Here is a 27,464-nt window from a genome sequence, read left to right on the forward strand (position 1 = left end):
TTCCCTGTCCATCACCAACTCCCAGAGCCTACTCAAACTAATGTCCATTGGGTTGGTGATGTTATCCAACCATCTCATCCTTTGTTGTCCACTTCTCCTCCTGCCTTCAATCTTTCTGAGCATCAGGGTCTTTTCCAGTGAGTCAGTTCTTCGCATCAGGTGGCTAAAGTATTGGAGTTACAGCTTCAACATCAGTCCTTACAATGAATATTCAGGGCTGATTTCCTTTAGGATGGACTGATTGGATATCCTTGCAGTCCAAGGGACTCTCAAGAGTCTTCTTCAACACCACAATTCAAAAGCATCAATTGTTCAGCACTCAGCTTTCTTTCTAATCCAACTCTCACATTCATACTTGACACTGGAAAAACCATAGCTTTTGACTAGATGGACCTTTGTTGGTAATGTTTTTGCTTTTTAATATGCTATCTAGGTTGGTCATAGCTTTTCTTCTTTTAATTTCATGGCTGCAGTCACCATCTGTTTTTTGTTGTTGTTGTTGTTGTTTTAAAAAAAAAAGTCTAATAAAATATGATTAAATGAGATCCAGGTCTCAAAGTATAATATTCAAAATGTCCAGAATAAGTAATCATTTGTCATAACAAGAACCAGGAAAATCTCAACTTCAATGACAAAAAAAACAACAGACTCTGTGAAGTCAGAGGTTTGAGTTATCTGAAAAGGGCTTAAGCAGCCATCAGAAAAATATTCTGACCAGTAATTGTGAGTTATCCTGAAACAAATGAAAAAATATTAAAAATCTAAACAAAGAAATAGAAGTTGTAGAAGAAAACCAAATGGAAATTACAGAACTTAACAATACAATAACAAAATAAAAGCTTGACTGGATGGGCTTAATAGTAAACTTGAGATGACAAAAGATATAGTCAGTGAACTTGAGGACAGATAGTAGAATTTACCCATTCTGAACACCAGGAAGGATTTAGAAAAAAAAATGAATGATTTCAGAGATATATGAAATAGCAAAATACCTAATGTCCATATCATTAAACCCCAGCAGGAGAGAAGAGAAAGAGTAGGAATTTCAAAAAACAATAAAAAGCATTCCAATTTGGGGAAAAACATAATCCAAAAGTTTTTAAAAGCTGGATAAATCCAAAATAAACCTGAATAAACCCACACAACTAAGCCACATCTTAACTAAATTCTGGAAACAAAAAGAAAGAAAAATATCTTAAAAGTACCTAGAGAAAAATGGTACACTACTTATAGGTGAACATCAATCCAGATGACAAAGGATACCTCACCTGAAACCATGAAGACCAGCAAGAAATGGCACAACATTTTTCAAGTAGATAGGAATTGGCAACTGCAAGCTATATCCAGTCAAAAATATTCTTCAGGAATGCAAAGTAAATAAAGACATTCTCAGATGAAGGAAAACTAAGAATTTGTTGCCAGCAAAACTACCCTAAAAAATATCTACAGAAAGTACTCTAAATAAAAAGGAAAAGATGACAGAATAAGGTTTAGAACTTCAGGAAATAAATAACATTGGGATTTTGACTCAAGATGGTGACATATGAGTCCTGAGCTCACCTCCTCCCACAGGCACACCAAAACTATAGCTATACAATAACAACTCCCCCTGAAAGAAGTCCAGGAATATTTTACCCAGCAAAGTTATCCTTCAGAACTGAAAGCAAGATCAAGAGTTTTCCATGGGGAAAAAAAAAACAACAACAACAACTCACAGGATGGGAGAAAATATTTGTAAATCAAGGGACTGACAAGGGATTAATCTCAAAAATATACAAACAGCTCATGCAGCTCAGTATCAAAAAAGCAAACACAATCAAAAAAATGGGCAGAAGATCTCAATAGACATTTCTCCAAAGAATACATACAGATAACCAACAAGCCCTTGAAAAGGTGTTCAATGTGGCTCATTCTTAGAGACATGCAAATCAAAACCACAATGAGGTATTAGCTCACACCGGTTAGAATGGCCATCGTCAAAAAGTCTACAAACAATAAATGCTGGAGAGAGTGTGAAGAAGAGGGAATCCCCCTACACTGTTGGTGGGAATGCAAACTGATACAACCACTATGGAGAACAGTATGGAAGTTCCCTTAAAAACTAAAAACAGAGCTACCATATGATAGAGCAATCCCATTTCTGGACATATATCCAGAGAAAACCATAATTCAAAAGGATATATGGATACCAATGTTCACTGCAATAGCCAAGACATGGAAACAACCTAACTGTCTGTCAACAGATGAATAAGATAAACAAGATGTGGTAGATAGATAGATATAGATATAGATATAGATAAAATGGAGTATTATTAACACTGAGTCATCAAAACAAATGGAGGAATGACATTTGTACAACATGGATGGACCTAGAAGTTATCATACAGTAAAGTAAGTCAGACAAAGACAAATATCATATGATAACAGCTACATGTGCCATCTAAAAAAATGATACAAATGACCTTATTTACAAAACAGAAACAGACAGACTCACAAATTCTGAAAACAAACCTATGTGTACCAAAGGGGAAAGGAAGCAGAGAAGGATAAATTGGGAGGTTGGCATTAACATATACATACTACTATATATAAAATAGATAACCAACAAGTACCTACTATATAACATAGGGAACTCTACTCAATATTCTGTAATAACCTATATGGATAAAGAATCTGGAAAACAATGAATATAAGTATATGCATAATTGCATCACTCTGCTGTACACCTGAAACTAACACACAACATTGTAAATCAGTTATACTCCAATAATTTATTTTGTTTTTCTTTTATTTTTATTCGGAGAATAATTGCTATACAGTGTTATGTTGGTTTCTGCCACACAGCAACATGAATCAGTCATAAGTATACATATATCCTCACCCTCTTGAACTTCCCTCCAACCCCCTCATCCCACTCCTCTAGGTCATCAAAGATCACCTGGCTGAGCTTCCTGTGTTACACAGCAACTTCCCACTAGTTATCTATTTTATGCATCATAACATATATGTTTCAATGATACTCTCTCAATTCATCCCACTCTCCCCCTTCCCCACAGTGTCTATGTCCACTCTCTACATCTGTGTCTCTATTCCTGCCCTGCAAATATGTTCATCAGTAGCGCTTTCTGGATTCCATATACATGTGTTAATATACAATATTTGTTTTTCTCTTTCTGACTTACTTCACTCTGTATAACAGTCTCTAGGTTCAGAAGCCTCAGTTCAACTGACTCAAATTCATTCCTTTTATGGCTAATATTTCATTCTATATATGTACCACATCTTCTTTATCTGTTCATCTGTCAATAGACATATGGGTAGCTTCCATGTCCTGGCTATTGTAAATAGTGCTGCAGTGAACGTTGGTGTCCATATGTCTTTTTGAATTATCGTTTTCTCAGGGTATATGCTGAGGAGTGGGATTGCTGGGTCATATGATAGCTTTATTGCTAGTTATTTAAGGAATCTCTATACTGTTTTCCATAGTGACTATATCAATTTACATACCTACCAACAGTGCAAGAGGGTCCCCTTTTCTCCAAATCCTCTCCAGCATTTATTGTTTGTAGATTTTTTTATGATGGCCATTCTGACTGGTGTGACGTGACTGTAGTTTTAATTTGCATCTCTCTAAAGCTCAACATTCAGAAAACTAAGGTCATGGCATCCGGTCCCATCACTTCATGGCAAATAGATGGGGAAACAGTGGAAACAGTGGCTGACTTTATTTTGGGGGGCTCAAAAATCACTTCAGATGGTGACTGCAGCCATGAAATTAAAAGACGTTTACTCCTTGGAAGAAAAGTTATGACCAACCTAGACAGCATATTAAAAAGCAGAGACATTTCTTTACCAACAAAGGTCCATCTAGTCAAGATTATGGTTTTTCCAGTAGTCATGTATGGATGTGAGAGTTGGACTATAAAGAAAGCTGAGCACAGAAGAATTGATGCTTTTGAACTGTGATGTTGGAGAAAACCCTTGAGAGTCCAAGGGACTCTGCAAGGAGATCCAACCAGTCTATCCTAAAGAAAATCAGTCCTGGGTGTTCATTAGAAGGACTGATGTTGAAGCTGAAACTCCAATATTTTGGCCACCTGATACGAAGAGCTGACTCACTTGAAAAGACCCTGATGTTGGAAAAGATTGAAGGCAAGAGGAGAAGGGGACGACAGAGAATGAGATGGTTGGGTGGCATCACTGACTCAATGGACATGAGTTTGGGTAAACTCCAGGAGTTGGTGATGAACAGGGTAGCCTGGCATGCTGCAGTTCATGGGGTTGCAAGAGTCGGACATGACTGAGCGACTGAACTGATTCTGACTGAATTGAACTGAATGTAAATGAAATGACTATATTTGATAACACTATCATATAATTGAAATTTGCCAAAAGAGTGTAATTTAAATGTCTTTTCCAGAAAAGAATAAAAAAGTGTGAGGTGGCAGGTGTAGGAATCCTCACATAATGTATATTTATATCAAATCACCACAATGTACCATCTAAATACTGTAATAATTTTGTTTGTCATTTATATCTCAATAAACCTGAAAAGTAAAATTGTAATTGGTTAAAAACAGGGATAAATATAGTAGAATACCCTTCCTCTCACAGGTTCTTAAAATATATTTGATGTTTGAAGCAAAAATTATAACATCATCTATTGTGGTGCTCAATAAACAGGGAGGAAATACTTGAGAAAATCATATTTTTTAAATGAGGAAGGTAAAGGTACATAAGTTGAAGTAACGTTTCTGGGCCTCACTCAAAGTGGTAAAACATTAATACCCACAGACTTTAATAACTTACATATGTATATTTTAATACCTGGGAAACTCCTAAGAAAACTTCATAGAGTAACATACACAAAAATAGTGTAAATAAGTGAAATGAAATTAGTTTTCCAAAAAGTATTCAAGTTATCCCATAGAAAGGTAAGAAATTGGCCAAGGAACTTGTGACTTGAACTCCAGAAATGTTCAGGGAAGAGGGAAGTGGTCTGTTAACCAGGCTTCAGTTACACAAGTCCTTATCCCCACTCCTTGCCATTAAAAAATCTGCTGAGGCCAGAGACAGTGAGCTGAAATACCCCCAGTCTAGGGGGAGGTGTCCCTTTTGAGGAATTAGGTCACCACCTGCCAAGTAAGAAATAGAGGAAAGAGAAACAGAAGTAACAAACAGGAAAATTAAAGGCAGACTTAAGCTCTAGCATACTAATTATTAACTTCAATGTAAAACAGCCTAATTATACTTATTAAAAGCAGAAATGGCATAATGGCTCAAAAAAATCACAGACCAATATTCTGTCTATAAGAAACTTACTTCATAAGAAAGTTGGAAGTAAAAGGGAAAAAGATATATCATGTAAATATTAATAAAACAAAAAAAAGCAGGAGTGATTACATGTACATAGATAATGAAGACTTCAAAACAAAGGAATTACTGGAGACCAAAAGATACATTAGTAATGCTAAAAGGATCAATGCACCAAAACACATAAGCATCCTAAACTTGTATATATCAAGCAACAGAGCCTTAAAATATATGAAGTGATAACCAGAAAGGAGAAATTAGGCAAATACACACTTACAATAGGGAACTTCAACACCTCTCTCAGCAACTGATAAAACTACTAAGTAGAAAATGATCAAGGATAGTGAACAACTGAACAACAATCAACCAACAGGATCTAATAGACATATTTAGCACACCACTCAACATCAGATTACATACTCTTTTCAAGTATCCATAGCACATTCCCCAAAATAGGCCATATCCTGAGCCATAACAATGTAAAATAATTGAAATCACACAAAGTGTGTGTTCTGACCATAATCAAATCAAACTAGAACTCAGCAACAGAAAAATAACAGGAATGTCACCGAAAAGAGGCAGAAGTTAAACAATACACTTCTAAATAATCCATTTACCAAAGAGGAAATGTCAGAAGAAAAAAAATTAATACATAGAATTGAATGAAAGTGAAAATACAGCATACCAAAATAGATGGGATGTACCTAAAGCAGTGCCAACAGAGAAATTTATAGCATTATACACTTATCTTGCAAAAGAAAAAAAGAGACTCAAATCAATAATCTAAATTCCTACCTTAATTAGTAGACAGAAGAGTAAAATGAACCAAAAGCAAGCAGAAAGAAGGAAATGATCAGAAGTCAATGAAATAAAAAACAGGAGAACAATAGAGAAAAGTCAGTGAAACAAGAAGTTGGTTTCTGAAAAAAAAAATCAATAAAATTGATAAACCACTTGCAAGACAAAGATAAAAAGAGCAGATACAAATCACTAAAAAAAAACAAAACATCAGATGTCACTACAGATTTGTCAGTCATTAAAAGTGTAATTAGGGATGACTGAGCAACTTTACACTCATAAGTGCAACAATAAAAACCACAATCTGCTAAAACTGAGCCAAGATGAAATGGACCATGTGAATACCCCTATAGGTTTTCATCAAAGAAATATTCATAAATAAAGAAGCCCTGGAAAAAAAATCTCCATGCCCAGATGGTTCCACTGGAGAATTCCACAAAGCATTTAAAGAAAAAATTAACATTAATTTTAAATCTCTTACAGAAAGTGGAAAATGAGAGGGCTCCCACTTCATTTTATGAGGACAGTATTACCCCAAAACCAAAATCAAAGATAATATATAAAAAAAAAGAAATCTGCAGACAGATTATTAATAGATTGTTAATTTAGAAACACATTTTTTTAAGTCCTTTGACAAAATGTTGGCATTTCAAATCTGACATTGTATAAAAAGAATTATATACCTTGACCAAGTGGAATTTATTCCAGGTATGCAAGCCTGGTTCAAAATTGGTAAATCAACCAACATGATGTACTATACAAACAAGTTGAAGAAGAAAAAAATCGTATGATCACATCAATTGACCAAAAATATGTTTGACAAAATCCAACAATCATACCCAACATAAAACCAGAAATTTTCAGACACTGAAATAAGGTGAGTAAAGAAAATAAAAGGCATACATGCTATAAAGGAATAAATAAAACCATCACATTCTGCAAATAACATGTTTATCTACACAGATCATACCAAGGAAAGTACCAAAAAAACCTCGTAGAACCAATATGTGAAGTAAGCAAGATCTTCATGACGCAAGATCAACACCCCCAAATCAATCATATTTCTATATACTAACAACAAATATGTAAAAACAGAAATTTAAAGCACAATAATGTTTACAATAACTCTAGAGAAAATGAAACATGTAGGTATAATTCCAACAAAACATGTACTGTACATATGTGCTGAACTTTACAAAATGCTGATTAATCAAAGACCCAAATAACTAGAGAGACATACTGTGTTAAAAAATAGGAATACATGACATTGTAAAGATGTTTAATGTTTAATTTCCCCAAAATGATTTGTAGGTTTAATACAAATCTTATCAAAATCTAAGCAAAATTACTGATAGATACATACAATCTCATTCTAAAATTTATGTGGAAATTCACAGCATCTAAAATAGATCACTCAATCTTGAAAAACAAAACTAAGGTGGAAGAAACCACTCTATCTACTGTTAAAAACTTACTGTATGGATATAGTAATGAAGACAGTGTAGTATTAGTGAAGGGACACATAAGTCAATGGAACAGAATAGAGAACCAAGAAATCAACCTACACAAATATGCCCAACTGATTTTTGGCAAGATGCAAATAAATTAAGGATTCCCTTTTCAAAAAATTATGCTGGAAAAATTGAATATATAGCCAAAAAAACATAAATCTCTCACCTTATATTTATAAAAACTAACTCAAAATGGACCATAGAAAACTGAAAATTAAAACACAAAACTTTTAGAAAAAAATCACAGGAGGAAACCTTCAGGATTTCCTGAAGCTAGGAAAAGAGTTCTCAAACTTGATATCAAAAGCACAAGCAATAAAATGAAAATTTGATAAATTTGAGCTCCTTAAACTTAAAAATTTACTCTGCATAATCCCCTGTGGAGAAGATAATAAAGCTATGCTACAGGCTGGGAGAGAATCTTTACAAAACACATATCCGGCAAAGGAGTAATATCTAGAATATATAAAGAACTCTCAAACCTCAACAGTTTTAAACCCAAACAACCTAGTTAGAAAATACAATTCACAGAAAAGAATATTCAGATGGTAAATAAGCACATGAAAAGATTTTCTACATCGTTAGCCATTAGGGAAATGCATGATGAGATATCATGACCCACCTATCAGAATGGCTAAAATAAAAAATAGTAAAATAAATAAATAAATAAATATAGTGATAACACTACATGCTGGCAAAGACATGGAGAAACTGGATTACTCATGTATTTCTGATGGGAATTACATCCACTCTGTAAAAGAGTAAGGCAGTTTCTTACAAAACTAAACATACACTTAACTATATTCCAACATTCTTGGGCATTTAGACAAATAAAAATATATATCCATAATAAAAACCTGTATGTGGATGTTCATAGCACTTTTATTTGTAAGGACAAACAATTAGAAACAGATCAGATGTCCTTCAACAGGTAAATGATTAAAGTAACTGTACTACATCCATACCATGGCTAACTATTTGAAAATAAAAGGAATCAAACCATTGAGGCACACAACAGCTTTAATGGATCACAGAATTATGCTGACTAAAAAGTACCTATCTGAAAAATTCACATACTGCTTTATTCTATTTACATTTTTCTAAATAATGTTTTTGAAAAAAACATAATTATAGTTATGAAGAACAAATTACTGGTTGTCAGGGCTTAGAAAAAGGGGGGAGGGAGAAAAGATCACTGAGGCTATAAAAGGGTAAATTGTGATGGAGCTTCTGTCTTAACTGGGTTGATGATTACATGAAGCTACACATGTGATAAAATGTCACAGAACTAAATATACACACAAATGAGCACATGTAAAATTGGTGAAATCTGAGTATCATCGATAGAATGTATTAATGTTAATTTCCTGATTATAATATTGTACTATAGTTATGCAAAATATTACCTTTGGGGAAAGTGGGGAAAGGATACAATACAATCTACAATGATCTCAAAATAAAAAATTTTACAAAGTCAGTGAAACTTGAATAGATGTAGACTTGGGGCTACCACCAACAGAGGTAGAAACTACAAGCTGAAGAATAGGAAGAAAGTTTGATGACACCACCCTTATGGCAGAAAGTGAAGAGGAACTAAAAAGCCTCTTGATGAAAGTGAAAGAGGAGAGTGAAAAAGTTGGCTTAAAGCTCAACATTCAGAAAACAAAGATCATGGCATCTGGTCTCATCACTTCATGGGAAACAGATGGAGAAACAGTGGAAACAGTGTCAGACTTTATTTTGGGGGTCTCCAAAATCAGTGAAGATGGTGATTGGTAGCATATTCAAAAGCAGAGACATTACTTTGCCAACAAAGGTCCGTCTAGTCAAGGTTATGGTTTTTCCTGTGGTCATGTATGGATGTGAGAGTTGGACTGTGAAGAAAGCTGGGAGCGCCGAAGAATTGATGCTGTTGAACTGTGGTGTTGGAGAAGACTCCTGAGAGTCCCTTGGACTGCAAGGAGATCCAGCCAGTCCATTCTAAAGGAGATCAGCCCTGGGTGTTCTTTGGAAGGAATGATGTTAAAGCTGAAACTCCAGTACTTTGGCCACCTCATGCGAAGAGTTGACTCATTGGAAAAGACTCTGATGCTGGGAGGGATTGGGGGCAGGAGGAGAAGGGGACGACAGAGGATGAGATAGCTGGATGGCATCACTGACTCAATGGACGTGAGTTTGAGTGAACTCCGGAAGTTGGTGATGGACAGGGAGGCCTGGTGTGCTGCAGGCCATGGGGTCGCAAAGAGTTGGACACAACTGAGCGACTGAACTGAACTGAACTTGATGGGATAAACGAGTTTGGTTTTGGTATATTTTTCCTGAACTGTCCATATTAGCACTCTTCATTTACCTTCCCAGTTTTAGACTCTTCACCTTCTTAAATATGCAACCTACAGATTTCCATGTATATGTCAGCATTTTAGAACCATATTGTTTCATATTGCAATATATAAATGTATCAAATCAATGCTATACACCTTAAACTTACACAATGTTATGTGTCAATTATATCTAGAATTTTTATTCCATATTGTTAGAACTGGAGTTTAAGAAAGTTTATTTTGTGAATTTGTATATACAAAGAAATGAGAAAACTAATCACCTGTTACTCCCATTCCCAATGTTCTCTCTGCTTCCTCTTAAGAGAGATCCATGAAAATTGTAAAGAAGACAAGATGGCATGCATTCTTGCAAATGTGATGTCACTTAGGCAAGGCCTGGTTTCTTGGGTATGAGAAGATCTCACATGTGAAAATAAAGCCACAAGCAAAATCCAAACCACATACACATGCAAAAAAAGAAAATTTGTTTCTATGCAACAAAATGGTTTATGTACAAAAACAAAGTAATAATGAATCTCTAACAGAATATACTTTTTCAGGCTGTAAATATAGTTGGAGTTGGAATGTTTGGAGAAACTGGCATAGTAACCACACCAGCAACTGTACCAGCAGTAGTAACAGTGTTACAAGAATTTGAAAACAAAGTTCCTGCCAAATTGGCATCATCTTGCATCGCTATTCAATGGGAGGAACCAGATTGCCATGGTTCTGCAATCACTGGCTATAACATTGAATATGGAGACAGAAAAATTTTGACTGTTAGTAGAGTAACAGAATGTCTTCTGAAAAATCTACAGCCTGATACCACATACAGGTAAGTCACTTATATCCTACTTAGGTAGATGGAAAGCTTTTAGAGACTTTTGAGCAGTTCTACATTTGTAGGTTTATACAATCTACATAGCATTTTCTTTGAAACAGATTTCTATTGTTTTAGAAAAATTGGGCATTACTAAGAGTCAGTTTCTCCTCCTCATTAATAATTGTCAATAGTGACTATGCAAATTCAAGATTTTTGTTTCAGAAATTTGTCTCTAATAATTAGTATAATAGAACTGAACTGAACTGAACTGAATAGTTAATATCCTACATAGAGTTACTAGGGGGTTAACTTAAATGTAGAAATGTATTTTCTTTTCTAAATCTAAATTAATACAGTTTATTTTTTTTCTCACCACTAGAATCAGAATTCAAGCTATCAATCATTATGGACTAAGCCCTTTTAGCCAATCAATAAGAACCAAAACCAAGCCACTGCCACCTGAGCCTCCACGACTTGACTGTGTGGTCTATGGGCACCAGAGCCTCAAACTGAAATGGGGTAACTCTTCAAGCAAAAGATTACTTTCTAACCTTACAAGCTATAATTTATTAATGGGAGATCGATCTGACAGGTAAACTATTTTTTACTATTTAGCATGTATTATAATAAAGATATTTAAATTTTTCCTATTTTAATTCATAATCCAAAGTGGTTTCAATGAACTAATAAAGCAGCCCATTAACATGCTAGCAATACTTTCTTACTTTCTTAAATTCTTACTGATAATTCAGCTCTCTATTTTTGTCTCTTTCAAAACATTTCTTCCCTTATACAACAGGAATATAGAGTTACCAAAGAAATATGAAAGCCTGCACTTTCACATTGTGATATTTACAATTTGATTTTTTTTTCTTTTGTGTTTTACCTTTATGGCTTCAAGTTTATTTATTTAAGGCTTATTGTAGTTTTAAAAACAGTTTTAAGTCAGTCATATAGAGTTATTTGTACCTGTAGGCCAGTTGATTAATAATATTGCTTCCTTCCATCTTGATTCCCACTTCCAGATTTTCTATTATTTATCATGGACCTCGTCAAAGTCACAAAGTACAAAGATTGAGTGAACATACGCAATATAAATTTAAAATCCAAGCATGTAATGAAGCTGGTGAAGGGCCACTGTCTGGTATCTATACTTTCACTACAACCAAAACCCCACCAGCCACACTTAAAGGTAAGCATTATAAGCCGTGATAATGAAGACTATGTTAATTTGAGTTCCAGTAACTCATATATAAAATTTCACAGTAGGGTTTATTTTAAATATTCAAAAATAGAACACCAAAATTACTTAATTACAGATTAAAAGGGCAAGATAAAATTTAATGATGTCCCAGAATCATGATTTTTTATATGTTAATTTTATTGGCATATAGTTGATTTTTAAAATGTTGTGTTAGTTTCAGGTGTAAAGCAAAGTGATTCAGCTATACATATACATATATCCACTCTTTTTTTAGATTCTTTTCTCATATAGGTTATCCCAGAAAACTGAGTAGAGTTCCCTGTGCTATTCAGCAGATCCTTGTTGGGTATCTATCTTATAATTAGTAGTGTCTGTGTATTCATCTCAAGTTCCTGATTTATCCCTTCCCCCCATGTTTTCCCTTTGGTAGCCATAAGCCTGCTTTCCATATCTGTAAGTCTGTTTCTGTTTTTGAAATAAATTCATTTGTGTCTTTTATAGATTAAATGCACATATGAGTGATATTATAAAATATTTGTCTTTCTGACTTCACTTAGCATGACAGTCTCTAGGTCCATCCATGTTGCTGCAAATGGCATTATTTTATTCTTTTTATGACTGAATGAGCTTCCTTGGTGGCTCAGTGTCAAAAAACACACCCACCAGTGCAGGAGATTCAGGTTCAATCCCTGGGTCAGGAAGATCCCCTGGAGAAGGAAGAGAAGGAAATGGCAACCCACTCCAGTATTCTTGCCTGGGAAATTCCATGGACAGAGAAGCCTGGCAGGCCACACTCCATGGGGTCACAAAAGAGTTGGACACAACTCTTAGTGACTAAACAACAACAAACAATACTCCATCGTATATGTACTACATCTTTATCCATTCCTCTGTTGATGGGCTTTTACGTTGTTTCCATGCCCTGGCCACTGTAAATAGCACTGATATGAACATTGGGGTGCATGTATCTTTTCAAATTATGGTTTCCTCCAGATATACGCCCAGGAGTGAGATTGCTGGCACATATGGTAGCTGTATTTTTAGTTTTTAAAGGAATCTCCATACTGTTCTCCATAGTGGATGTACCGATTTACATCCCCACCAACAGTGTAGGAGGGTTCCCTCTTCTCCACACTCTCTCCAACATTTGTTTGTACACTTTTTGATGATGGCCATTCTGACTGGTGTGACATGATACCTCATTGTAATTTTGATTTGCATTTCTCTAACAAATAGTGATGTTGAGCATCTTTTCATGTGCTTTTTGATCATCTGTATGCCTTCTTTAGAGAAATGTGTATTTAGATATTGTGCCCATTTTTTTATTGGGTTGTTTGTTTTTTTGGAAATTGAGCTGCATGAGCTGCTTGTATATTTTGGATATTAGTTCCTTGTTGGATGCTGTTTGCAAATATTTTCTCCCATTCTGTGGGTAGTCTTTTCATATTGTTTATGGTTTCCTTTTCTATGCAAAATCTTTTAAGTTTAGTGAGGTCCCATTTGCTTATTTTTTTTATTTTCATTATTATAGGAGATGGATTGAAAAAGATATTGCTACCATTTGCATCCAAGAGGTTCTGCCTATATTTTCTTCTAAGAGTTTTATAATATCTAGTCTTACATTTAGATCTTTAATCCATTTTGAGTTTATTTTTGTGTATAGTATTAGAGAATTTCTAATTTCATTCTTTTACATGCAACTGTTCAGTTTTCCCAACACCACCTATTGAAGAGACTGTCTTTTCTCCATTATATATTCTTGTCTCCTTTGTCATAGATTAGGTGACCACAGGAGTATGGGTTTATCTTTAGATTTTCTATCCTGTTCCATTGATCTATATTTGTTTTTGTGCCTGTACCATACTATTTTGATTACTGTTGCTTTGTAGCATAATCTGAAGTCAGGGACCCTGATTCTTCCAGCTCTATTTTTCTCTCTCAAGCTTGCTTTGGCTATTCGGGGTCTTTAGTATTTCCATACAAATTGTAAATTTTTTTCTTCTAATTCTGTGGAAAATGCTATTTTAATTTGATCGAGGCTGCATTGAATTTGTAAATTACTTTGGGTAGTATAGTCATTTTCATAATATTGATTCTTCAAATCCAAGAATGTAGTATATTTCTCCATCTGTCTGTGTAATCTTTGATTTTTTTCAAATCAAAATTTGATTTTTTGATTTTACAGTTTTCAGAGTACAGGTTTTTTGTCTCCTTAAGTGGATATTTTATTCTTTTTGTTACAAGAGTGAATGGGATTGCTTCCTTAATTTCTCTTTCTGATTTTTCATTGTTAGTGTATAGAAATACAAGAGATTTCTGTGTATTAAGTTTGGAGTGTTTTTTTTTTTTTCAGTCTTTGGGAATTTTTTTACTCAGCATAATTCTTTGGAAATTCATTCAGCTGGGTGTGTATATAGCAGTAGTTCGTTTCTTTTTGCAGCTGAGCAGTATTCCATGATATAGAATAGCCACAATTTTTTTAAACACTCAACCAAAGAAAGATACCTGGTTGTTTCCAGTTATTAGCTATTATGAATAAACCTTCTATAAGTATTCATTTATAGGTTTTTGTCTGAGCACAAGTTTTCATTTCTCTGGGATAAATGCCTAGGAATGCAATTGCTGGAAGTTGCATATGTAATTTTTTAAGAAACTGCCAAATTGTTTTCAAGGAGGCTGGGCCAATTTATTATACATTCCCACCAGTGATGTATGAGCAAGCCAGTCTCTACACTTTCTCGTCAGCATTTGGGAATGTCGTTATTTTTTATTTGGTCATCCTGATAAGTGTGTATTGGTATTCAATTTTGATTTTAATTTGCCATTCCCTCATGGCTAATGATGTTGAACATCTTTTCATGTGCCTCTTTACCATCTGGGTATCTTCTTGGGTGATATGTCTTCATAATTTCTCCCATTTTCCAATTGGATTTTTTGTTTACTATTGAGTTTTGAGAGCACTTACATTCTAGATATTAGTCCTTTTTGGATATGTGGCTTGATAATATCTTCTCTCACTTTGTAGTTTTTCATTTTCTTCACAGGGTCTTTTGCTGAGCAAAAGACTTTAATTTTGATGAAGTTATTTTTCTTTATTGTGTTTTTGGTGTCAAGTCTAAATTCTTTGCCAAACTCTAAATCCTGAAGAATTTTTCCCACAGTGTTTTGTTTTGTTTTGTTTTTTTCTCCCAAAGGTTTCATAGGTTTAGGTTATACATTTAAATCCATGAGCTGTTTTGAGTTAATTTTCTTTTTTTTTTCAATTTTTTTAAAATTTATTTATTTTAATTGGAGACTAATTACTTTACAATATTGTAGTGGTTTTTGCCATACATTGACATGAATCAGCCATGGGTGTACATGTGTTCCCCATCCTGAACCCCCTTCCCACCTCCCTCCCCATCCCATCCCTCTGGGTCATCCCAGTGCACCAGCCCTGAGCACCCTGTCTCATGCATCAAACCTGGACTAGCGAACTGTTTCACATATGATATGTATGTTTCTTTTTTTTAATTGTTTTTTTTTTTTTTTACTTTATTTTACTTTACAATACTGTATTGGTTTTGCCATACATCAACATGAATCCACCATGGGTGTACACATGTTCCCAACCCTGAACCCCCCTCCCACCTCCCTCCCCATACCATCCCTCTGGGTCATCAGTGCACCAGCCCCAAGCATCCTGTATCCTGCATCGAACCTAGACTGGCGATTCATTTCTTGTATGATATTATACATGTTTCAATGCCATTCTCCCAAATCATCCCACCCTCTCCCTCTCCCACAGAGTCCAAAAGACTGTTCTATACATCTCTGTCTCTTTTGCTGTCTCGCATACAGGGTTATTGTTACTATCTTACTAAATTCCATATATATGCATTAGTATACTGTATTGGTGTTTTTCTTTCTGGCTTACTTCACTCTGTATAATCGGCTCCAGTTTCATCCACCTCATTAGAACTGATTCAAATGTATTCTTTTTAATGGCTGAGTAATACTCCATTGTGTATATGTACCACAGCTTTCTTATCCATTCATCTGCTGATGGACATCTAGGTTGCTTCCATGTCCTGGCTATTATAAACAGTGCTGCGATGAACATTGGGGTACACGTGTCTCTTTCAATTCTGGTTTCCTCGGTGTTTATGCCCAGCAGGGGGATTGCTGGGTCATATGGCAGTTCTATTTCGTTTTTTTAAGGAATCTCCACACTGTTCTCCATAGTGGCTGTACTAGTTTGCATTCCCACCAACAGTGTGAGAGGGTCCCCTTTTGTCCACACTTTCTCCAGCATTTATTGTTTGTAGATTTTTGGATAGTAGCCCTTATGACCAGCGTGAGATGGTACCTCATTGTGGTTTTGATTGGCATTTTTCTGATAATGATGTGATGTTGAGCATCTTTTCATGTATTTGTTAGCCATCCGTATGTCTTCTTTGTAGAAATGTCTGTTTAGTTCTTTGGCCCATTTTTTTATTGAGTCGTTTATATTTCTGGAGTTGAGCTGCAAGAGTTGCTTGTATATTTTTGAGATTAATCCTTTGTCAGTTGCTTTGTTTGCTATTATTTTCTCCCATTCTGAACGCTGTCTTTTCACTTAGCTTAGAGTTTCCTTTGTTGTGCAGAAGCTTTTAAGTTTAATTAGGTCCCATGTGTTTATTTTTGCTTTTATTTCCATCACTCTGGGAGGTGGGGCATAGAGGATCCTGCTGTGATTTATGTCTGAGAGTGTTTTGCCTATGTTCTCCTATAGGAGTTTTATAGTTTCTGGTCTTTTGTTTAGATCTTTAATCCATTTTGAGTTATTTTTGTGTATGGTGTTAGAAAGTGTTCTAGTTTCATTCTTTTACAAGTGGTTGACCAGTTTTCCCAGCACCACTTGTTAAAGAGATTGTCTTTTCTCCATTGTATATTTTTGCCTCCTTTGTCAAAGATAAGGTGACAATGGGTGCATGGATTTATCTCTGGGCTTTCTATTTTGTTCCATTGATCTATATTTCTGTCTTTGTGCCAATACCATACTGTCTTGATGACTGTGGCTTTGTAGTATAGCCTGAAGTCAGGCAACTTGATTCCTCCAGTTCCATTCTTCTTTCTCAAGATTGTTTTGGCTATTCGAGGTTTTTTATACTTCCATGAAATTGCAAAATTATTTGTTCTAGTTCTGTGAAAACTACCATTGGTAGCTTGATAGGGATTGCATTGAATCTATAGATTGCTTTTCACTATATTCATTCTTCCAATTCATGAACATGGTATATTTCTCCATCTATTTGTGTCATCTTTGTCTCTATTGTGTCATCAGTGTTTTACAGTTTTCTATATATAGGTCTTTTATTTCTTAAGGTAGATTTATTCCTAAGTATTTTATTCTTTTCATTGCAATTGTGAATGGAATTGTTTCCTTAATTTCTATTTCTGTTTCCTCATTGTTAGTGTATAGGAATGCAAGGGATTTCTGTGTGTTGATTTTATATCCTGCAACTTTACTGTATTCATTGATTAGCTCTAGTAATTTTCTGGTGGAGTCTTCAGGGTTTTCTATGTAGAGGATCATGTCATCTGCAAACAGTGAGAGTTTTACTTCTTCTTTTCCAATCTGGATCCCTTTAATTTCTTTTTCTGCTCTGATTTCTGTGGCTAAAACCTTCAAAACTATGTTGAATAATAGTGGTGAGAGTGGGCACCCTTGTCTTGTTCCTGACTTTAGGAGAAATGCTTTCAATTTTTCACTATTGTGAATAATGTTTGCTGTGGGTTTGTAATCTGTAGCTTTTATTATGTTGAGGTATGTTCCTTCTATTCCTGCTTTCTGGAGGGTTTTTGTCATAAATGGATTTTGAATTTTGTCAAAGGCTTTCTCTGCACCTATTGAGATAATTATACTGTTTTTATCTTTCAATTTGTTAATGTGGTGTATTACATTGATTGTTTTGCAAATATTAAAGAATCCTTGGCAGAAGGCAATGGCACCCCACTCCAGTACTCTTGCCTGGAAAATCCCATGGATGGAGGAGCCTGGTAGGCTGCAGTCCATGGGGTCGCTAAGAGTCAGACACGACTGAGCGACTTCACTTTCACTTTTCACTTTCATGCATTGGAGAAGGAAATGGCAACCCACTCCAGTGTTCTTGCCTGGAGAATCCCAGGGATGGGGGAGCCTGGTAGGCTGCCGTCTATGGGGTTGCACAGAGTCGGACACGACTGAAGCAACTTAGCAGCAGCAGCAAAAAATCCTTCCATTCCTGGGATAAAGCCCACTTGGTCATGATGTATGATCTTTTTAATGTGTTGTTGGATTCTGTTTGCTAGAATTTTGTTAACGATTTTTGCGTCTATGTCCATCAGTGATATTCGCCTGTAGTTTTCTTTTTTTGTGGCATCTTTGACTGGTTTTGGTATTAGGGTAATGATGGCCTCATAGAAGTTTTGGAAAGTTGTACTTTTCTATTAATTTGTCCATTTCTTCCAAGTTGTCCATTTTATTGGCATACAATTGCTGATAATAGTCTCTTATGATCCTTTGTATTTCCATGTTGTCTGTTGTGATTTCTCCATTTTCATTTCTAATTTTACTGATTTGATTCTTCTCCCTTTGTTCCTTGATGAGTTTGGCTAATGGTTTGTCAATTTTATTTATCCTCTCAGAGAACCAGCTTTTGGCTTTGTTGGTTTTTGCTATGGTCTCTTTTGTTTCTTTTGCATTTATTTCTGCCCTAATTTTTAAGAGTTCTTTCCTTCTACTAACTCTGGGGTTCTTTAATTCTTCCTTTTCTATTTGCTTTAGATGTAGAGTTAGGTTATTTATATTTTGTTGTTGTTGTTTCTTGAGGTAAGCCTGTATTGCTATGAACCTTCCCCTTAGCACTGCTTTTACAATGTCCCATAGGTTTGGGGTTGTTGTGTTTTCATTTTCATTCGTTTCTATGCATATTTTGATTTCTTTTTTTAATTCTTCCATGACTTGTTTGTTATTCAGAAGCGTGTTGTTTAGCCTCCATAGTTGGAAGTTTTAATAGTTTTTTTTTCCTGTTCAGTTCAGTTCAGTTCAGTCGCTCAGTTGTGTCCGACTCTTCGTGACCCCATGAATCACAGCACACCAGGCCTCCCTGTCCATCACCAACTCCCGGAGTTCACTCAGACTCACATCCATCAAGTCAGTGATGCCATCCAGCTTGCACTTCCCAGGTCTAAGCCACTCCCAGGTTCAGGTTATCGAGTACTCCACAAAGGTGCAGACTCTGTTGGGCCTGCGTTTTGTGCCCTTCCCTGGTCCGAGCAGCTCAGGCAACCAGGTGCTTGGCAAACGCAGGCAATGAGTGCGTCTTATTATCTTATTATCTCCCTAGTCCCAGTCGCTCGGATTCCTGGGTTGCAGCAGGCGCACCCATCTCTGGTGTGCTGTGTGTGTCTCTTCCTGGAAACTGATCTCTGACTGTGACCCTCCCAGCGGATGTCAACCATCCAGAATCCCAGGAAGTCTTGGTTAGAAACTGCAAGCCCATTCGGTTTGGTAGGGGATGCCGTCTCTGGGGCTGAATTTTTCCCTTTCCGGCTCTGGCTGGCACCCCCTGCCCCCTGCCTCTGGCAGGGGATGGGCCGGTTGCAGCCTTCTAGCTCTCCTTTGGTATTTGCTCAGTCCTTTGTTCTGTGAGCTGGCCAACAGTACCTTAGGTTAGGGCTTTTCGCAGGATAGTTCTCCCTTTCTCTCTCTCTCTCTCTCTCTCTCTGGCTATCCACAGTTTAGGTTGCTATCTCATGTTAGCTCCTTCAGATTGCCCTCAGGGAATTCAGGTCTGGTCCTTACCCTAAGCAGCGCAGCCCACTCCTCCCCATTCAGCCTCCGCTTGCTGGTGGCAGATGCGAGCCTCTGGGGTACTTCTCTGCTGGGAGTTGCCGTTAGGCATGTAATCTGTGAGTTTTATTTTATTTTTTCCTCTCTGTTATGTTGCCCTCCAAGATTCCAAAACTCCCCACAGACCTGCCGGTGAGAGGGTTTCCTGGTGTTTGTAAACCTCCTCTTTGAAGATTCCCTTCCCAGGATGGATCTCCGACCTTAACTCTTTTGTCTCTCTTTTTATCTTTTATATTTTTCTTACCTCCTTTCAAAGACAATGGGCTGATTTTATGGGTGCCTGATGTACTCTGCCAGCATTAAAAAATTGTTTTGTGGATTTTGCTCAGCGTTCAAATGTTCTTTCGATGAATTTGTGGGGGAGAAAGTCGTCTCCCAGTCCTATTCCTCTGCCATCTTAGGACCGCACCCTGTGTATTAATTTTGTATCCTACAACTTTACTGAGTACATTGATGAGCTCTAGTAGTTTTCTAGCAGCATTTTTTATGTATAGTATCATGTCATCTGTGAACAGTGACAGTTTTACTTCTTCAGAATCACATTTTTTTTTAATATTTTGAGATAAACTAATCCAGCCAATCACACTATAACTAGTGCCATTTTGAGAGGAAGAAGCTGAGTCCCCAAAATGGTAACTTAGCTAAAGAACACTATGAACCAGTGGCAGAGGCAAGATTAGTACTGTAGGCTACTGATTCCCATCATAGTTTCCTTTCCATTTTATCTATATTTTCTCAAATGGATTAGTACACAAAGTTCATCAACTAATAGGCATGGTTATACTGATTACAGCTGAGAAAAGCCCACATAAATTTAGTATTAGGTACATATTTGTACATATTTATTACAAAGTTTTTAGCTTCATATTTGGTAATTAGTACATATTTGATAGGGCTTCCTTGGTGGATCAGTGGCAAAGAATCTGCCCTCCACTGTAGGAGACCTGGGTTTGATCCCTGGATCAGGAGGATCCCCTGGAGAAAGAAATGGCAACCCACTCTAGTATTCTGGCCTGGAGAATCCCATGGACAGAGAAGTCTGGTGTTCTATGATCCTCGAGGTTGCAAAAGAGTCAGACACAACTTAATGACTAAACAAACACAACAACATGTTTGATAATTTCTCAAACTCTGAATTTAGTTCTCCTTATAGGAGTAAAATAAAGTGTTGTCAGTAATACATAACGAGGCTGAGTAGTCATGAAAGCTCAAGCTTTGAGGATTTTTTCCTTTCCAGTTGTGAAGTTCAGTTGCTTTAATCCATCCACACATGAGTCCAAGCACTGTTATGAAATGGTTTTCACTGTAAAACTAACTGGAACATATTGCAATTAAACATGATTTAGATAACAATACCTTGCTGTCTTTCTATATATTTAAGCCCCATTTTCCTCAAATATAGAAAGATTAAGAACATGGAATAAAGATGCTACATTCCTACTAAGTTTCTGTTTTTCTTTCCTAAGTCAGTTTCCATCCTACTTTCCTCACACACTTTCTGTGATCTTAAAATTATTAATGACTGTGAGGATTCTTCCAAATGTATGATACATCATATAAATACAGTGCAAGAGATTATATCAGTAGGGATTCAACCAGAGTAATAAAAGTTGTAAACTTCAGTTCAGTTGCTCAGTCATGTCCAACTCTTTCTGACCCCATGGACTGCAGCACGCCAGGGTTCCCTTTCCATCACCAACTCACAGAGCTTATTCAAACTCATGAGTCAGTGAAGCCATCCAACCATTTCATCCTCTGTTGCCCCCTTCTCTTGCCTTCAATCTTTCCCAGCATCAAGGTCTTTTCCAAGAGTCAGTTCTTCACATCAGGTGGTGAAACTATTGGAGCTTCAGCTTCAGAATCAGTCCTTCTAATGAATACTCAGGATTGACTTCCTTTAGGATTGACAGGCTGGATCTCCTTGCAGTCCAAGGGACTCTCAAGAGTCTTTGCCAACACCACAGTTCAAAAGCATCAATTCTTCTATTTTCAGCTTTCTTCATAGTTCAACTCTCACATCCATACATGACTACTGGAAAAACCATAGCTTTGACTAGATGGACTTCTGTTGGTAATGTCTCTGCTTTTTAATATGCTGTTTAGGTTGGTCATTGCTTTTCTTCCAAGGAGCAAGTGTCTTTTAATTAATGGCTACAGTCACCATCTGCAGTGATTTTGGAGCCCAAGAAAATAAAATCTGTCACTATTTCCATTGTTTCCCCATCTATTTGACTGAAGTGATGGAACTGGATACCATGATCTTCGTTTTCTGAATGTTGAGCTTTAAGCCAACTTTTACACTCTCCTCTTTCACTTTCATCAAGAGGCTCTTTAGTTCTTTGCTTTCTGTCATAAAGGTGGTATCATCTGCATATCTGAAGCTATTGATATTTCTCCCGGCAATCTTGATTCCAGCTTGTGCTTCTTCCAGCCCAGCATTTCACATGATGTACTCTGCATATAAGTTAAATAAGCAGGGTGACAATATACAGCCTTGACGTACTCCTTTCCTGATTTGGAACCAGTCTGTTGTTCCATGTCCACTTCTAACTGTTGCTTCTTGACCTGCATGGATTTCTCAGGAGACAGGTCAAGTGGTCTGGTATTCCCATCTCTTTAAGAATTTTCCACAGTTTGTTGTGATCCACACAGTCAAAGACTTTGGCATAGTCAATAAAGCATAAGTAGATGTTTTTCTGGAGTTCTCTTGCTTTTTTGGTGATCCAATGGATGTTGCCAATTCGATCTCTGGTTCCTCTGCCTTCTCTAAATCTGGCTTGAACATTTGGAAGCTCATGGTTCACATACTGTTGAAGCCTGGCTTGGGGAATTTTGAGAATTACTCTGCTAGCATGTGAGATGCATGCTCTTATGTGGTAGTTTGAAATTTTCTTTGGCATTGCCTTTCTTTGGGATTGCAATGAAAACTGTTCTTTTTCCAGCCCTGTGGCCACTGCTGAGTTTCCAAATTTGCTGGCATATTGAGTGCAGCACTTTCACAGCATCATCTGTCAGGATTTGAAATAGCTCTACTGGAATTCCATCACCTCCACTAACTTTGTTTGTAGTGATGCTTTCCAAGGTCCACTTGACTTCACATTCCAGGATGTCTGGCTCTAGATGAGTGATCACACCATCATGATTATCTTGGTCATGAAGATCTTTTTTGTACAGTTCTTCTGTGTATTCTTGCCACCTCTTCTTAATATCTTCTGCTTCTGTTAGGTCCAGACCATTTCTGTCCTTTATCGAGCCCATCTTTGCATTAAATATTCCCTTGGTATCTCTCATTTTCTTGAAGAGATCTCTAGTCTTTCCCATTCTGTTCTTTTCCTCTATTTCTTTGCATTGATCACTGAGGGAGGCTTTCTTATCTCTTCTTGCTGTTCTTTGGAACTCTGCATTCAGATGCTTATATCTTTCCTTTTCTCCTTTGCTTTTCACTTCTCTTCTTTTCACAGTTATTTGTAAGGCCTCCCCAGACAGCCATTTTGCTTTTTTGCATTTCTTTTCCATGGGGATGGTCTTGATCTCTGTCTCCTGTACAATGTCATGAACCTCCATCCATAGTTCATCAGGCACTCTATCTATCAGATCTAGTCCCTTAAATCTATTTCTCATTTCCACTGTATAATCATAAGGAATTTGATTTAGGTCATATCTGAATGGTCTAGCAGTTTTCTCTACTTTCTTCAATTTAAGTCTGAATTTGGCAATGAGAAGTTCATGATCTGAGCCACAGTCATCTCCTGGTCTTGTTCTTATTGACTGTATAGAGCTTCTCCATCTTTGGCTGCATAGAATATAATCAATCTGATTTTGGTGTTGACCATCTGGTGATGTCCATGCGTAGAGTCTTCTCTTGTGTTGTTGGAAGAGGGTGTTTGGTATGACAAGTGCATTTTTTTGGCAAAACTCTATTAGTCTTTGCCCTGCTTCATTCCATATTCCAAGGCCAAATTTGCCTGTTACTCCAGGTGTTTCTTGACTTCCTACTTTTGCATTCCAGTCCCCTATAATGAAAAGGACCTCTTTTTTGGGTGTTAGTTCTAAAAGGTCTTGTAGGTCTTCATAGAACCATTCAACTTCAGCTTCTTCAGCATTACTCGTTGGGGCATAGACTTGGATTACCGTGATAAGGAATGGTTTGCCTTGGAAACAAACAGAGATCATTCTGTCGTTCTTGAGATTGCAACCAAGTACTGCATTTCGGACTCTTTTGTTGACCATGATGGCTACTCCATTTCTTCTGAGGGATTCCTGCCCACAGTAGTAGATATAATGGTCATCTGAGTTAAATTCACCCATTCCAGTCCATTTTAGTTCTCTGATTCCTAGAATGTCGACGTTCACCCTTGCCATCTCTTGTTTGACCACTTCCAATTTGCCTTGATTCATGGACCTGACATTCCAGGTTCCTATGCAATATTGCTCTTTATAGCATTGGACCTTGCTTCTATCACCAGTCACATCCACAGCTGGATATTGTTTTTGCTTTGGCTCCATCCCTTTATTCTTTCTAGAGTTATTTCTCCACTGATCTCCAGTAGCATATTGGGCACCTACTGACCTCGGGAGTTCTTCTTTCAGTATCCTATCATTTTGCCTTTTCATACTGTTCATGGGGTTCTCAAGGCAAGAATACTGAAGTGGTTTGCCATTCCCTTCTCCAGTGGACCACATTTTGTCAGACCTCTCCACCATGACCCTCCTGTCTTGGGTGGCCTCATGGGCATGGCTTAGTTTCAGTGAGTTAGACAAGGCCGTGGTCCTAGTGTGATTAGATTGACTATTTTTCTGTGAGTGTGGTTTCAGTGTGTCTGCCCTCTGATGCCCTCTTGCAACACCTACCATCTTACTTGGGTTTCTCTTACCCTGGATATGGGGTATCTCTTCACAGCTGCTCCAGCAAAGCGCAGCCACTGCTCCTTAACTTGGATGAGGGGTATCTCCTCACCGCTACCCCTCCTGACCTTTAACGTGGAATAGCTCCTCTAGGCCCTCCTGCGCCCGTGCAGCCACCGCTCCTTGGACGTGGGGTTGCTCCTCCCAGACGCTGCCCCTGGTGACCATATAAAACTGTATGAGAGATTTCAATGTTTTCAAGACCACCTGGGGAAAGTGGAACCATCTAAGCTGAAATTCTTTTTCTAGCACCTAAACTGCACCAGTTGAATAACAATACTTGTGAGGTCAAATGGGAATCTTTGGAGCCAATAAATGGAGATTCCATAGTTTACAGTCTTCAGCTCATCAGTGGAAGAGGAACTGACCTGGTAAATTCTTATAAATTTTGTCTTTGTAATTTATAGTTTTACATCCTGCTGGGGACTAAGCTTTTGTCAAAGAGTACAATATTCTTTTCTGATGTTGAAAGTAACTAAATCTTATCCAAAAATCCTATCTGGTCCTAAATATTTATGTACATTCTACTTACTTGGGGACAATTTGTTTATGTATTTAACTTAATATTATTGGATGTAGTTATTTTTAGATTCCACTGACCATAAGCCCAAGCCATTTCAAACCAAATGCAATTTAAAGTTTAACAGTTACAAGTCTTTGTTATTTGTTACATTGAAGAAAATTACACCTAAATAGTACTGGATTCTCAAGATATTAGAGACTGTAACAGTAAACTTTTATTTTGTTGTGAACATATTCATGCAATGTTTCCTGTTGTCAAAAACTTTTTGTTTTTGGTAAGAAAATATAATTTTAATTTTGACTCTTTTTCATTTAGATTTACAAAGGACCGGACACGTCGTTCTGCTTTTCCAACTTTCTCACAAATTCACATTACCGCTTCAAAGTCTGCGCTGGACGTCAATATCAGAATTCTGCTGGGATACAAGAGCTCTGGGGACAATGTAGCCCGAGTACTCTTTTCTCAACCTATAAGCAACAGCCAGGGCCTGGTAAAGATGTTAGAGGAAGGCAGAGAAGCAGCCCTAGGGAAGGGAAACATGAAAAGCCTAAGATAGAGATGAGTGATGATACGTTTGTTCTGATCCTTGTGATAGGATTTGCACTAATTGCCATTCAATGTGCTACTATGATTCAGTACCTACTTATCAACTAATCTATTTTTACACATTTTCAACTTTTTAGGAAGTTACATCAAATATAGAAATTGCTAGATGCATCTCAGTTCTTAAAAGTAAATCTTATTGGGTAGAAATCCTTATGAACTTTTATCTAACATCAAAAGAACTGCCTTCAAGAAATTCATTTTTAATTAAAAAAAAAAAGAAATTCATTGTGACAGTAGAAGAGATGTATTTTAGAAAACAAGTATATTTTAAATTTGAGAATTTTAGCAACACTCCACTATTATGTAAAATGACCTAAAACCTCTCTTGAAAACTATTCCCTGTCTTAATTTTTCAAATGAATATTTTGCAAAGTTTTAAGAGTTATGAGAGGATAAAAGCATTTCAGAATTTTATACAGAACCAAGTTGTAAAAATCAATTCTACATGTCAACTTACATTCATATGAAATAATAAAAAGTATCTACCAACTTTATGTACTGTACTGTAATTTTTTCAAGGCAACATACTCAGCTGTTTGGCTTGTGCTCTGATAATTACTTTGATATTAGGAAAGTAGTAATTTACAGCACTTTGGGAGTAGAAGTAGGGAAGTAGGAAGCCATTTTATACCATTCTAAGATCTTTCAAATATACCCAGTGCTGATTATTCTGTAACTGGAATAATTAAATATGATACATATGATTATTCATATTTTACATGGAATATTTACATGATTTATTCTCAAAATTGATGCATTCATATTTATTTCTAGTTATAAATGAAGCATCTCTCTCTATTCTCACAATCTTTCAGGAGCTGTTTTGGCCATCTTGCAAAGGAGATGTCACCCTCTCCAAAGAATATTTCTTACCTTTATTGAAAATGTTTAAACATTATCTCTATTTCAGTTTGCTCTTTGTATTTCAAACATGAAAATCATAAGCTGGCCCATTTTCACATAGGCTAATTTTGGCATACCCATTGCACTGATATGTGGTATGTTACAGAAAATTTATTTAGATGGTTGCTGTTCAATTTAGAGCTTGATGTATTGTTTAAATATGAAAAACATAAAACAGTTTTCTTTAAAAGTAAATTGTGATACAATATTAATCCACATTCTAAAAGAATATTACGTTTATATTTTAACTTTAAAGAATCCTAAAATGAAAATTTTAACGTAATAACTTGTTATATATACCACAGAAATAATATTTAAAGCCTATTTTAAAAACATATCTTATCAGTCTTTCTTTGCCTACAAGCAAACATTTCCTTAAAATTTTACCTAGTGGAAAATATTTTAAAGGTGTATTTAAAATCTTACCTATATAGTAATTTGCTTTTAATGGAAAATGGAAAATTCTCTCAATTTAGAATACCTTGTGAGATTGATTTCTTGAGAAATCTGTATGCAGGTCAGGAAGCAACAGTTAGAACTGGACATGGAACAACAGACTGGTTCCAAATAGGAAAAGGAGTACATCAAGGCTGTATATTGTCACCCTGCTTATTTAACTTATATGCAGAGTACATCATGAGAAACCCTGGACTGGAGGAAACACAAGCTGGAATCAAGATTGCCGGGACAAATATCAATAAC

The 27,464-nt window shown here is 36.4% G+C and overlaps 1 protein-coding gene across 1 annotated transcript in view; it reads left to right on the forward strand.

Annotated features, from left to right (window-relative positions):
* LOC120881622 (fibronectin type III domain containing protein 3C1-like) overlaps window positions 1-26,569 on the forward strand; it is a 66,528-nt gene extending 39,959 nt beyond the window's left edge. Inside the window, exons 24-28 of the mRNA XM_040265316.1 lie at window positions 10,504-10,778; window positions 11,146-11,358; window positions 11,792-11,958; window positions 24,980-25,101; window positions 25,569-26,569. Of these exons, the coding sequence (XP_040121250.1) occupies window positions 10,504-10,778; window positions 11,146-11,358; window positions 11,792-11,958; window positions 24,980-25,101; window positions 25,569-25,907 (1,116 nt within the window). The 3' untranslated portion in view covers window positions 25,908-26,569. The remainder of the gene's footprint in view (window positions 1-10,503; window positions 10,779-11,145; window positions 11,359-11,791; window positions 11,959-24,979; window positions 25,102-25,568) is intronic.
* Window positions 26,570-27,464: the final 895 nt, after the last annotated feature.

The sequence above is a fragment of the Oryx dammah genome, unplaced genomic scaffold, assembly GCF_014754425.2.
Source record: "Oryx dammah isolate SB20612 unplaced genomic scaffold, SCBI_Odam_1.1 HiC_scaffold_23, whole genome shotgun sequence".
Classification (NCBI taxonomy): Eukaryota; Metazoa; Chordata; class Mammalia; order Artiodactyla; family Bovidae; genus Oryx; species Oryx dammah.